Source organism: Neophocaena asiaeorientalis, unplaced genomic scaffold, assembly GCF_003031525.2.
Source record: "Neophocaena asiaeorientalis asiaeorientalis breed wild unplaced genomic scaffold, Neophocaena_asiaeorientalis_V1.1 scaffold332, whole genome shotgun sequence".
Classification (NCBI taxonomy): domain Eukaryota; kingdom Metazoa; phylum Chordata; class Mammalia; order Artiodactyla; family Phocoenidae; genus Neophocaena; species Neophocaena asiaeorientalis.
The window spans coordinates 37,025-51,774 of NW_020173111.1; the positions used below are offsets into that span (position 1 = coordinate 37,025).

At 48.9% G+C, this 14,750-nt stretch overlaps 1 protein-coding gene across 1 annotated transcript in view; it reads right to left on the bottom strand.

The window, feature by feature from the left end:
* The window catches only part of LARGE1 (LARGE xylosyl- and glucuronyltransferase 1), a 529,052-nt gene continuing 514,302 nt past the window's right edge, over positions 1 to 14,750 (bottom strand). Inside the window, 4 exon segments of the mRNA XM_024743516.1 lie at positions 1 to 365; positions 368 to 550; positions 3,151 to 3,346; positions 7,159 to 7,305. Of these exon segments, the coding sequence (XP_024599284.1) occupies positions 162 to 365; positions 368 to 550; positions 3,151 to 3,346; positions 7,159 to 7,305 (730 nt within the window). The 3' untranslated portion in view covers positions 1 to 161.

Here is a 14,750-nt window from a genome sequence, read left to right on the forward strand (position 1 = left end):
AAAAAAAAAAAAAAAAAAAAAGCAATGAGAATGTCCTGAAGACCTGCCTGGTGGTGTGCCTTTGCGGAAGGATAACCCCCTTGCTCCCTCTCACCCTCTGTGTCCCATCCTTGGAGAGACCACATAGGTGGGCTGTTTGCCCACGCTCTGGGAGTGATGGGTCATGGGCCAGAGAGGGACTGGCCGGATCCTTGTCCCAGATCTCCGTAGTGAGGGCAGCTTTGTTGGGCCAAAGAGACAAATAAAAACAAACCAAAAACGGTGCTCAATTTGAGTTTGAAGGCTGGGCCCCAAACAGCAAGTGGCTCTCCCCCTTGTAGAACGTCTCTCCCTTGTGATGGGCTTCTTGGTGCTAGCTGTTGTTCTCGGCCGTGAGATATTTGAGGGCGGCAAAGCCATAGCGGCGGGACATGTCCTGCTGAAACTCTTCCTTCAGGGTTTTGAGACAGATGCGGTATTGCTTGTTGGACCGGAACTTGGTGATGTCGAAGCTAGGGGCGTGAGGCATGTGGATCATGTACGCGTTGGGCAGCACGATGAATTCATACTCCTGGAAGCAGACAAGAGCAGTGTGAGACCTGCAGAGCCCCCAGTGATGTATGATGAACACCCAAGTGGATGGCCGCCTGACCGAACGAAGGAGTAAGTGGCGAATGACACCAGGAGGCAGGGCAACACCACCATGTGGACGGGAGCAGTTCAGGGCTGTCTCCATGACCTTGGACACATTACCTGGCTTCTCTGAGCCTTAGTTTTCCCATCTATAAAGTGAAAGTAATAATACCCACCTTGAGAGACGACCAGTAATGTATGGAGAGTGCTGGGCAGAGCTTATGGCCCATAAAACGTTCCTGATTAAGTGTGAGTACACACCCACATGTTTGCTCTAGAATGACACAAGCCACGGGAGATTCTCTTGCTCGATTAAGTGATGTCTGCTTATGTGACTTCTCATAGGGTTTGATGAGACTTAACAGTCTCATCAGATTAGTACAAAAGAGGGGACAAAAAAGGAAGGAGGAAAAAGATGCTCCACTGGACGGAAGCTCATCAAGAACTAAATTCTCAAAAACAAAACAGAAAAACCCCAACAAAAAACAAACAAAGGGCTTCCCCGGTGGCGCAGTGGTTGAGAGTCCGCCTGCCGATGCAGGGGGCGCGGGTTCGTGCCCCGGTCCGGGAAGATCCCACATGCCGCGGAGCGGCTGGGCCCGTGCGCCATGGCCGCTGAGCCTGCACGTCCGGAGCCTGTGCTCCGCGACGGGAGAGGCCACAGCAGTGAGAGGCCCGTGTACCAAAAAAAACAACAAAAAAACCCACCAAACTTCTCACCCACACAGCCTTACTATGAATCATCGTATGGTATCCTCCACTATTGCAGAATATAGATAGGAACTCAGATAAAAATTAAAATGCCTCTAAATAGCTAAAACAGGTGACATAATTCGGGATGTGTAACTCAAAGGAGAACCAGCACAGCTGCACTCAGAATTACAATCTCTAATTTTGGATAGAATGTCTGATAAGCTTTGGTCATCTAGTTTCCCAGCCCAGAGCAGATCAGCATAAACTCAAAGGGAAACCTCAAGATGGGGAAAGGTAGCTGTTACACGTGGAGGAACACTGACAGCAGCCAGAAATGACAGTTGATGGTGAGGAAGGAGTGGGAAAAACCATGAAAAGAAAATGCAAGAACTCCCGGAGCTTAGCTGTCTGGGATTTTTCACATGGGGACAAACAGCCCTACCGATCCCAACGGCTCCTACAGGTGTGGCTGGATTACCTGTCAGGTGTGTACTCATTATCTCCCTAAATCACTGGAAAGAGTAAAATTATGTTTGGCAGAGCAAGGAAAATATGCAACACATTTTCAAGAGTTCTGTCAAAATTGTCTAAAACAAAGCCCAGGTCTCAGTGCTGGAAAAACGAACTTTATTGAACCAGTTCACCTCACCACACTGCCAGATGCGCGAGTATTACAACATTTCTTTCAAGCAGAAGCTGAGGCAGACTCAGCATTTCTGTCTCTGAGCAGCATTGGAGCACCTCCAAGACTGAAAAAATGGACACGAAAGGTCGTGCTCTCCCTTGTTAAATATGGAAACCATTCCATAACCTTCTATCTACATCAGTGGTTTGCAACCCTAGAGGTTTATTCAAATCACCTGGGACTGTTCTCACACACACTGGAACTGTTGGAAAGTTCTCCAGGTGACTCAGGGCAGCCAGCACCGAGCATCCATTGCTTTTTCCGAATCCAGGATGCCCCTGTTGAGAAATATTTACACTGTGCTCCAAGAGGAGGTGCCTTCAGAGAGACCAAAGGGTGGGGTCGAGGGGCCTAAGCATCCTTCTCCTAACTGCACCAGAATAGCTTTGCTTTTGTTTGTTTGACACAGGGGCTGCCGAGCTGTGGTGTGTCTGGCCGGCTGCATGTTCTTTAATAAATAAAGTTTTATTGGAACACAGCCACGTCCATTCTTCAGATACTGTCTACAACTGAACGACAATGGCAGAACTGAATAGTTGAAAAAGAAACTTGCAGGCCCCACAGAGCCTCCCAAATTTACGATCTGGTTCTTTGGAGAAAAGCTTTGCAGACCCCTGGTTTAACCTATTAGAATTCTGCGGAGATTTCTTTTGAAGTAGGTGCTCAGTTAAGTATTAGTTGAGTGAATGAAAAGGTTTCATGATTAAATACAGCCTGAACATCATCACTCTTCTAGTTACAGGGCAGAATAAATAGCTGCTCCTCAGCTGCGTGCTTTGTGTCATTTATACCGAACTGCTAGAATGCTTTGTGTCAGTTACATGACTCACAGGCTGAGTGATGAATGGTCATCATTTGCTTGTCTTCGTCACTGGGTTGAATGAGGATGAGGGGGTGAAGTGGTTTGTCACAGGACACTCACATGTGCCTGAGTCCTGGCTGGGAACCCAACTGTCTGTCACCCAAGGGAGAAGAAAGAGAAAAGGTTTGGGAATCAACAGCCCTGAGAATGAGTACTGTCATGTTCTCACTCTAGATCCCTGAACACGCTGTGTTCCTTCTCTGGTCCCCGCGTCTCATCTCCAAGGCCCTTCCAGCTTTAAGATCCAGGCCTCCCCTTTCCCCAAGGCACCGGGTCCATAATGTCCCACTCTTCTCACCTGGGCATCCAGTTCCATGATGTGAGCCACCTTGTTCCAGCCAAAGCCCACAAACCTCCGGTCGTACTCAGGGCAGTCCCGTCTCACGACAACATACGGCTCGAAATCGGCCTCCCACTCAACCCGGTAAGGCGTGGTGGCGGTCCGCCACTTGGCAAAGTTTGTGGGCGCGTGGCCTTTAGTCCAGACGTGGTACCTGGGACACATGGAGAAAAGCCACTGAGTGGAGGGAAGGAAGCTCAGCTTTCCAAATGCTGCTGGTTTGGAGGACGAAGAGCTACGTGCTGATACAGTCCTTGTTGTGGGTTGCATTTTGTCCCCCACCCCCCCCAAAAGCTATGTTCAAGCCCTGACCCCTAGTACCCGAGAACGTGACCTATTTGGAAAGAAGGTCTTTGCACACGTATCAAGTTAAGAAGAGGTCACAATGGATTATTGCAGGGTCTAATCCAAAGGCTGGTGTCCTTATAAGAGGAAATTTTGGATACGGAGATACACAGGAAGAATGCCATGTGAAGATGAAAGCAGAAATTGAAGTGATACACCTGCAAGCCAAGGAACGCCAAGGATTGCTGGCAACCACCAGAAGCTGGAAAGAGGCACAAAAGAAATCTTCCCTAGAGCCTTTGGAGGAAGCCAGGAACCACCATCACCTTGAGTTTGGACTTCTGGCTTGCAGAATGGTGAGAATAAGTTTCTGTCACTTTAAGCCACCCAGTTTGTAGTACCTTGTTACAGCAACGAATACAGTCCACTGTCTACATCCTTTACTAATGAAGAGGCTATCACTGTGAAAGGGTACGTGACTTTCTGGAGTGCTCTCTGTCGTTTATATGGAATTGCATGTTAGTCTGTAATAGGGTCATTCCTACCAGGGACCATTGTGGAAGGCAGAAGACTCTCTTCTGGGTGACCCTGCCCTTGTATAATGTTCTCCCTCTTGAGGCAGAACCTGTGACTATGGTATCACCTCTGTGATTATGCTACATTATAGGGCAAAAGGGATTTAGTACATGTAATTATGGTTACTAATCAGTTGGCTTTAGATTAATTACGAGGGCGATTATGGGGGGTGGGCCTGACTTAATCACGTGAACCTTTAAATCTGAGTCTGGAAGAAAGCAAAAAGCCATGCGTGAGATGCCTATGGGGGCCACATGGCAGTCCTACAATGACAAGGAAAGGAATCCTGCCAACGACCAGTGAGCCTGGAGGAGAACCATACACTCTAGGGACAACTGCAGCCTTGCCCACACTTTGATTTCAGCCAAATGAAACCCGAAGGAGAGAATCCAGCCATTCCACGCTTGGACCTCTGACCCTCAGAGACTGTGAGATAATAAATTTGTATTGTTTTGAGCTTCGAAACTTGAGGTAGTTTGTTATACAGCAATAAAAATGAACACAACCATGCAACAATAATGATCGTAAGCCAGTATTTAGTAAGCACTTACTCTATACCGGTTATATTGTACATGCTATACCTATAGTTTTAAATTCTTATTACGTGCCCAGCGTCAGGTTACAAATAGCAGTGGCGGAGTTGAGATTCAAACCTAGGCAGCCTGGCTCAAGGGCCAGGACCTTTAACCACGATGCCGGGTTACCTCTCTTATATGTCACTGTCACCACACTCTCTGGCCTATACCTAGAGCAAGTAGTCAACGGCTGTGCACTAAGTTGAACCGATTAACGAATGAATGAGTACTCTAAAAGCCTGAGAGGTACCTGAGACAGAAGCCAGTTAGTGGGGCAGGAATGTGCCTCTGTAAGCTCCAAAGAGATGGCAGGAGGCCAAGGCTCTAGTGAAACAGCAGATGGGGCCCAAGAAAAAGAACATTCTAGAAAGAAAAGCTTCAGAAAATGCCCCAAGAAACCTGCTGTCAGACCAGCAGACAGTGGTCTCCAGGACTTGCTTTCTGAGACCATCCTCAGCCTCCAAACATAGTGATGAGAGAGATTTCCTAGGTGCACCTTGTGGGATGTTGCTTAGAGGAGATGTGGGGCACTCCGCTTTGAGCAGAGGTTCTCCAACGTGAGTGTGTATCAGAATCCCCTGGAGGACTATTTTCTAACAGATATCTGGGTTCCACCCCCAGAGTTTCTGATCCAGTAGGTCTGGGGTGGGGCTTCAGACCTGGCATTTCTAACAAGCTCCCAGGGGACGCTGATGCTAGTGGCCCAGGGACCACACTCAGAACCGCTGCCCTGGAGGATGGATGTGTAGGTGTGTGGGTGATTTCTCATTCCAGGTGCAGTGCGGAGTAGGTTTCAGCTGTTAGGAGGCTTAAGAGTTCATCATTTGGAGGGAAGGTGACAAAAGCAATTTCTCGGAGGGAAGGTCTGTAATTTAGCACTTGGCATGGTGGCTTGCAAGCTGTTGGCCAGAGCAGCAATCACGGACACAGCAGGCCAAACCCCAGCTCTCAGGCCCACGGACTTGGCCTTGAAATGAGTTCTTAAATGATCTGGGGATGGAGAAGGAAGGAAGGATGTCTTGAAAATTTGCTGGATGGTCAGCCATCAGGCTATGGCATCTAGAGTCTCTATTTTTGCATGCATCTTCAAACACTGGTAAGAAAATTCAGGACTTGATCAGTGGTCTGATGGTACTTCAGTTAAGAGCACAGGCTCTGTAGTTCCTCAGACCTGGGCTGAATCCAGGCTCTGTCATGTACTGGCTGTGTGGCCTGGCAAGTTATGTAGCCTCTCAGAGCCTCGGTTTCTTTATCTGTAAAATGGGGACAACATATCTCCCTCATGGATTTGTTGTGAGGGTTAAAGGAGCTGATCACAGTGCCTGGCACTCAATAAATGGTAGTTATTGTTTCTTTTTCCAAAAAGAAAGGAGGATTGGTTGGTGGGGTATTAACTCTTTGAGGCTACTTTCCAGAATTCTGGAGGGAGGAAGGAGGCTGGAGTTTGAGTCCTGGCTCCCCCAGGACCCCTCCACTCCTCAGTCCCTTTATCTGTATAAAAGGTGAAAAGGGAGCATCTCTGAATTGTTGCACGAATAACCTACCTGATAAAATTATTCCACAAAATAATGTTTGAGAAAACCTTCCAGAAACTTCTAGTGACTTAATAGTGGTATGAAAGCCTAAGTTATTATGATCTTTCCAGTAAAATTCAGATTGCCTAGAAATGTACGTTCTTTAGCTCAAAGGAAGTGTTGGGCATTCTTACACGGTTCAAAAGGGAGGTCTCTCTTTAAAATGGAAGCAGAAGGAGGGCGCAGCTCTCTCTTTCTTCCAACTGCTCTGTCAAGAGACCGAGCACGATTCCTACTCCCCTGCCCAGGGGCGCTACCCTGAATGCTGTAGCCTGTCCCCTGCAGACAGAAGCCATCAGCACCTGTGTTATCCTGCAGACTCTCTGGGCCCTTTGGACATGTGGAAGGGTAGCTCTTCTGCGATGTTTCTGCAGGACTTAGGGTTCCAGGAAATCAGGGAAATGAAAGGTTTGTTCGAAACTGTCACTTGGGCAACAGGAAAGTCAGCTGCCACATCTGTTGTGTCCAACCTTGGAGTCGCCTTGATGACTTGAGTGGTTGAAGCTACTGCTGCCCATCCCAGGCCCGAGGACCTCGGAGAACAGACCACCCACAAGAAAAAGGGAGACAGCCTCCACAGCACTAACATGACGAAACACGCTTACCAAATGACTGAATGGACAAACCAACCAAGAGAGGAATCAGAGCCGGGAGACGGGAGCAGAACTTAAACTGAGTAAAGTAGGAAAATAAATAAGCTGACTGCCCTGCCCAGCGTTCCTGTCCTTGCACGTGGACACACAGGTTGATCACACGTGTACAAAAAGCACATGGCACGTGGGAAGAGAAACAACACTCCAAGCACAGTGTGGGGCCAGCGGTGCTTATTTTTGGCCTTAAAATGGTCTAATGCCATGACAACTGTCTGGGCCAGCAGCTCTGGCGCCTGGGTTCCCAGGAGTGAGAAGGGCTTCAGGCTGCCCCTCCCCCAGGAGGCAGCAGTGAGGGCCACTCACCTGAACGTGAAGAGGGTCCCCATGTCCAGCATCGACAGCAACTCTGCCTTCGACTTGGGGAAGGAGAGCCGGTAGCGCAGCGTCTCGAATGCAGGGACTATCGTCACCTTCTTGGTGTTGGCAAGGTCGAGCTGGATGACAGACTTCCTGGAGAGTGGGCAGGAAGAGAGACAGGGTCCCTGTGATGCCAGGCAGAGGCCTTCCCCACGGGATGGAGTGGAGGTGGTTGGCACAGGGAGGGGTCAGCCTCTCGGGTTAAAGATGGGGGAATCCGAGGCCCGGGGAGGCCAGGTAGCTGGTCCAACGCCACTCGGGAGCCCTGCTGTCTCTGGACCAGAGAGCGGAGTCTTCCTGGAGAGTGAACAGAGAGGCTGGGGACCCTCCCTCACTTTCATAGTGTGTGCCCCTGTCAGAGACGAGTGCAAAAGCCAAGCGTCCGGGACACACAGGGTTTGGAGATCTGCCCACTTGCTGGGTCCGCTGGGTCGGCCACACGCTCCCAGCGCACCACTGGCCACGGGAGAGTTGGACATAAAGCTAATGAGGTGATCGCCACCTTGGGCATTTGTGGGTCCCGTCTCTGTGACTCTTCCATCCTTTCCCTCCTTCAGATCCTGAGCCGTCAAAATGGCCAGCCACACCCCACGCAGCCAGCAGCCGATGCGCCAGAGCTCCGCTATCCCTCATCCTCTCATTCACTCCTGGCCTTTGAGCCTGGCCTTCTGCTCCTCTGACCCATGTCCTGCCTTATGGATTTATCTGCCATGGCCCAGCTCTGTGGCCAACCTTTGAAAGAGAGAAAGGCCCAGAAAGGTCACAGTGCACGAGGCTTGCAATGAACACAGACAGGATTTGAATCCTGGCTCTGCCGCTTTAGGAGTCTTGCCATATCGTACAAGTGATTTAGCTTCTCATGACCTCAGGTTCCTCCCTAAGATGGGGCAATAATAACTCGCCCCTGAGCTGCTGTGGAGACCGGACAAGGTAACAGAAATACTAGTACTGTTTGGTACACCTGGCACATGGCAGGCTGGAAGCGACAAACGGTCCCTATTACACTACAGTGCTGTCCTATTCCCTGGCTTCACCTTCCAGCATCTCTTTGGCCGTGGCTTGGATACTTCATGCGGGCTTCCTGCTCAGACCACTGACCCTCAGGTCTCAGGCCAGCCTGGGCCGTCTGCCCGTTATCTCTGAGACAAAGAAAGCAGTCTTCCTTGGGGTAATGCGAGGCGTTGAAGGCATTTTGCAAAAATACCGGAAGCGGCAGCCCTCCAGAGCAATACAACTGCTTACTGCTTGAAGTCACTTTCACTAAACAGGACTCTGAGCCTGTGCCTATGCAGGACTGGGGCTGGTCTGCAAAGAGCAGTCACCCTACGAGGAAGTAATATGTTAGCCCTGGCCAGCGTGGGACAAGAACAGAGCGGCCATCCAGGAAGACCGGCAGCAGGGTTTGGAAGCAACAAATGAGCAGGGACCCGGACCAGGTCAGGATAAGGACAGGTCTCGGACACCACTCTTGGTTAAGGGGTCTCACCAGCTCCCAGTGCAAAGGTGGTGGTTGAGATGGACTGGAAATTGACGTGGGAATCCTCCAAATATCAGTTGTAGTTCACTCTTTATAGTTATGCTTAAGTTAACTATATACCAAATAATATATGGGCCTCACGTCACTATTTCAGGGGAGATTTATAAACGATGACACCAAGATAGAATCTGGGTGAGCTATATGTAGCTGGTTGGAGGACCAGAGGTCTGAGTCACCCCGTTCTGGCCTGCATTTCTCTGTCTTCTCTAAGCAATGACTTCATACAAACACCCGAAGTTTCCTCACTGATGGCCAAGCATTTTCTTTCATATCAACCCTACATTGGACATGGGCAGAGCTGGAGCTCATTACCTTTCCCCCAGGAGAGGTATGTACCTTATTTACAGATATGGGTGTTAGGGACGGGACATATGGGTCTAAAGAATACCCTTGGATCAAGATGGCGAAGCCCCTGGAGGGAGGAGGGGAGATGTCCCAGCACTGATGGGTGGTTGCCATTCGTTCAACAATCACCGAGCACCTACTACGTGCCAGGCACTGTGCTTGGCACTTGGAAATACAGAACAAAACATCCAAAGTGTCTTCCCACCTGGTGCTTACGTTTTCATCTGAAATGTCTCAGAATGCTTAAGGCCCAAGGGCAAGTGTCTCTAAATTGGGGCTGTAGATTACATTTGCAGCTAATTATTTGAAGATATGACTGCTATGGAAATGGAGTGGGAGGCTAGGAGGGCTGAACTATGAAGGGAATGGTGAAGCGTACACACATACACAATAGATACAGAGATCTATGAGCACGGAGGTCTCTATATAAACCCCAAATTACTATTACAGTCAAGGTTACTATAGAAGCCACTTCTTGGAATAGAAAATAATTCCCTCTCTCATGGTCCCCGTACATAGTCGGCAGCCCTGAGCTATGCTGACACATGTGAAGACCTGGCCAGGGCCGGGTGTTCAGGGGTAGACACTTGGGCTGAGCAAATTAGTTTCTCACTCTTGGAAATCTGAACAGATGCAGAGACTGGAGATCACAGAGCTGACTTGCACTAACATCAGGCAACACTCAGAGGTTTCTGGACTTCTACTGCAGAGTGGCCCGGAGCTGCCCAGGGTTTATTATGGTCTCAAGTATTGGTTTTCCAAATCCTACTTTGATTCCATAAGATAAACCATTCAACATTTCCCCCCCCTTTGATTTCTTTTCAGTTTAATGAAGTGCCTAACACTGGTTTCTGTTGCTTGCAACAAAACCACCAATATATTGCAAGGTCCAGAGTAAGCAGACCCGGTCAGCAGCATGCCCTACAAAATTGAGTCCCAGAAAACCTTATTTCCCTCTGCACAGGGAGCATCAGACTCTCAAGTGTTTTCTGCAAATTCCCTTTAATCTCGCTAAAACACAAAATGCCATGGAGATGGATTTGTCGCTAGATAAGTCCGTTTCAGCCTCAGTTCAAGGAGGCTTTGATACCGATGTCCTGAATGGGTCTCATTATGAAGTTGTTTCAGCAACAAAGTGGTCTCAGGGCACCGACTCTGAGCACATCTGTTCCTTGAGACGGTAAATGGCAGCCTGGGCTTTCCTGGGCTGTGTCCTGCTGGCATATACTACCTTGGCTGGGCCTGCTCACCACCTGGAGTTGCATGGTCTGTGGCCATGCTCTACCTGGGGATGGAATGTTTCCAGTGCAGAATCTTCCAGGAGCAGGGGAGGGCAGGATGGCGAGGTGGGAAGGCTGGCCTGGGAGGCAAGAAACCTGTGTTCTGGAGCCAGCTCTGACCTGCTGAGTGGTTCTGGGTCCCATCGTTCATCTGAGTATTCAAACTGAAGATTTTGGAAGGCAGTCCGGTACGGTAGTAACCAGGGAAACGTGGTTTCCAGCTGACTCCACCACTCCTCTTGGTCAAGTCACTTGAACCGTTCTGAGTCTCCGAGTTCATGCATGGGTTAAATATTTTGATGAGAAGAAGCACACGGTGCGTGCAGAAGTGCTAGTGCAGTGCTGTCACATACTAGGTGCTGACTACATGATGGCTGCTGTTCCTGATGTTTAGTTGTATGTGTCAATTAGGCTGGGCTGTGGTGTCCAGCTGGTTGGTTAAACAGTCGGTCCCGGCCAGGGCTTCACACGGGCAAGCATAGCTCAGAGCTGCCCCTATGTACAGGGACCATGAGAGGGGGAATTATCTTCTATTCCAAGAAGAGGCTTCTATAATACCCCCATTTTGCCTTAGACACAGGTCTAGATGTTGCTGTGAAGGTATCTTGTGGGTGTGACTAACATTTAGAATCAGTTGACTTTAAGGCCCTTACCCTTGATAATGTGGGTGGGCCTCCTCCAATCAGTTGAAGGCCTTAAGAGCAAAAACTGAGCTTAACTGGGAAAGAAGGAATTCTGCCCCAAAACTGTCACATAGAAATCCTGCTTGAGTTTCCAGCCTACTGACATGCTCTATGGATTTCGAACTCGCCAGTCATCGCAATTCCTTAAAATCACTATCCAGCCATATCTAACCATCCTATGGTTCTGTTTCTCTGAAGAATCCTGATTGATCCACTTGCCCTTGGCCAGGACCCCTTCAAAAAGATTCACAAACCTACTAGAACATTTTTGGACTGAAAACTTGTAAAAGACACCCTAGGTAGCTACAGAAGTAAATGAGAAACCTGCTGGTATGACAGAGCACGGCAAACACAGTGACTCAGAGGCAGCTGGCACCGGGTTCAGGTCCTGCCTGCCACCCTCCTGTGACCTTGGCGACACTGTAGTCACAGGTTCCCCATCTGTAAAATGGAGGTAACACTCCTCTCTTACCAATCGGCACTGCTGTGAGGATGAAATAATCATTTAGAGCCAGGCATGCGCCTGATGTGGAATAACTGAGTAACAAATGAGCTCGCGTCCCCTTTCCCAGCTCAGCTTCCCGCTGGGCCTGGTGCAAGAGAAAGTACGAGGGCAGAGGGTTCAGAAAAGGCCACAAACTGCCCACAACCAGGACAGATTCCTGGCTTGCCAGCCTGCCTGTCTATGGAAACAGAGTTTATTTGATTTCGGTCTCCAGCCAGCTCCCCGAGTCCTTCCTCGTGTCAAAAACAATTCAGGTGTTTCTGACACAGTAAATTCATCCCTTCCAGTCTGGCGGAGCCGACCTGGTAGCAGGCTGTGAGCTGGGTGGTGTCTGTCTTCCAAGTCCCCCATCTCCTCTCCTGTGCATCTTTTCCCCTCAGCGTCTCGTGCTAATTTACTCAAGTATGCAAATAGTTCATGGCCTTTTTTGCTCCCATTTGGTAAAACTGGTGACCGGGTTTGCGGGGGTGGGGGGTGGGGGATGTGAGTAGCAAGGCTTCCTGCGCCAGTTGAGGGGACGGAGGTGGCCAGAGACTGCAGGCTTTCATGGGGCTCAGCGCTAAGTTGAAGAAACAGCACAAAAGAGTACACTGTTAGGTAGATGGGCTTCCTGGTGCTTAAAATGACCAAACCTGCAGACTGACCCTGGCAGTTGACCGCGTGTGCACAAACATGCATGCACGCGTGCGTGCGCGCACTCACACACACACCCTCCCTCTCTTCCTCTCTCTCTAACTCCATCCTGTGCCCTAGAGGCAGGTCTCTGTCACCAGGAGAACAGCCCAGGTTCCTGGCATGAAGAGATTACGGGAAAGTCTCAGAGAAATAAGAAACAGGGATGCGCTGTGTGGTTCTAATGACGTCACCTCATCAGTGGTGAAGATGAGGGCTCTGAGGCTGGGAGGCTTAGGTTTGCAACCCGGCTGATTACTTAACCTCTTTGTTCCCCAGCTTCTGTCTGTAAAGATGGGGATGGTGATCACAGCATTAATCTCAGAGGGTGTTTGTGAGGACTGAATGAGCTCCTATACGTAAAATGCTTAATCCGTGCCTGGTAGGTGACAAGCACTGATGTGCGCTGGCCATCGGCATGAGTGTCCGTCCCTCTTATGCCAGCCTGACCGCGCTCATAAAGCCTGGCGCCCACCCTGGATTCTCCCACTTCGCTCTTTCATTGGTTCCTCGCTTGTTCCACTCTGTGCCAGGCACTGCTGAAGCACTTGGGATACACTGGTAAATAGAACAGGCAGAAATCCCTGCCCTCGGGGAGCTGACATTTTACAGGTGGGGGACAGACGAGAAGAACAAAGAGTGAATCACATAGTGTGTTGGAAAGTGAGACCTGCTGAGAGAGAACGGCGCTGGGTGAGGGGTGTTAGGAACGCCGGAGGTGGAGAATGGGTTGTACTTTTAAATAGGCAGGCGTCATGGAGAAGGGGATATCTAAAACAGATACCTGGAGTAAGCGAGGGAGCATGCCATGTGGTGACCTGGGTTAAGAGTTTTCTGGGTTAGGGAAACAGCCAGTGCAAAGGTCCTAATGACAAGAGCACAGTAAGGAACAGAGAGAGGAAGGGGACCAGAAAGGCCATGGGGGAGGGGGAGGGTGCTGCAGATCATACAGGGCCTTACAGATCACTGAAGGGTGTGGTGGGCAAATGCCTCCCCCGCCTCTCCCCCAGTGAAAACCACCTCCTAATCCCAGGAACCTGCAGCTATGTTACCTTACACAGCAAAAGGGACTCCGCAGATGTGACTAAGGATGCTGAGATAGGAAGGTTATCCTGGATGATTCAGGTGGATTCAGTGTAACAGAGAGGATCCTTCTAAGAGGGAATTAGGAAGCAGAGGCTGGAGTGATGTGGCCACAAGCCAAAGAATGTGGGTGGCCTCCCAGCAGCAAGAAAAGATTCTCCCCTAGAGCCTCCAGAGAGCAGCCCTGTTGACACCTTGATTTTAGCCTCCACAGACCCTTTTCAGCATCCTTACAGCAGCAACAGGAAACTAATACAAAGGTCTTGAGATCTTAGTGAGATGGGGAGCCACGAGGGAACTCTAAGCTGAGTGAGAGGATCTGCTTTCTGTATTGAAAGAGTCACTCTGCTGCTGTGTTGAGAGCCGACTGTAGTGTCGCCTGGGTAGAAGCTGGGAGGTCAATTACGAGGCCCTTGATGCAATACAGGTGCTACCTTATGGGATGGCCAGATATTCTGATGTTTCAAGAGGAGCCTACTAAAACGATTTTCAATACATGTCGGGAATGGGTCTCTCTCAGGGGCTGCCAGTTTGAAGAGAGGCTGAAGAGTGGGAAAAAGAGCACGGTCTTCCACATCGGACGATGCCGATTCTATCTCAATACCGCTTCACTAATCGTGTAATCAGGGGCAATTTTCTTAACTCTGGGCTTTTGTTTCCTTATCTTGATGATAATAAATACTTCACAGGCTTGGTTATGAAGATAACTAAGATAATATATTCATTAATTAGTGAATATTTATGAAGCCAGACCAGAAATATTGAGTGCAGAGCTGGGTGAACAGATACAACCTCTGTCCTGACAGAGTCCAAAGTGGAGGGAGGGAGAGGGGCAGAAGTGTAGGCTCTCTGGTGTGGAACTTCCCATCACTGAGCTGTATGTCCTTTTCACTTTTTCATAGAGACAAAAAGTATACTAAAGGTTATTAGGCACTGAGCAGAGAGGGAATGGGGAGTTATTGTTTAACGGTTACAGAGTTTCAGTTTTGAAGGCACAAAGAATTCTGGTGATAGATGATGGTGATGGCTGCAAAACAATGAGAATATTCTTTTAATGCCACTAAACTATACACTTAAAAATGTATAGATGGGTTAAGATGATACATTTTTTTAAAAATTTTAGTTTTATTGGAGTACAGTTTTATAATGTGTTATTTTCAGGGGTACAGCAAAGTGATTCAGTTATACATATATTCATTCATTTTTAGATTCTTTTCTCATATAGGTTATCATAGAGGATTGAGTAGAGTTCCCTGAGCTATACAGTAGGTCCTTGTTGGTTATCTATCTTATATGTGGTAGAGTGCAGGTGTTTATCCCAAGCTCCTGATTTATCGCTCCACCTCCACCTTTCCCCTTTGGTAACCATAGGTTTGTTTTCAATATCTGTAAATCTGTTTTTGTAAATAAGTTCATTTGTTATCTTTTTTTAA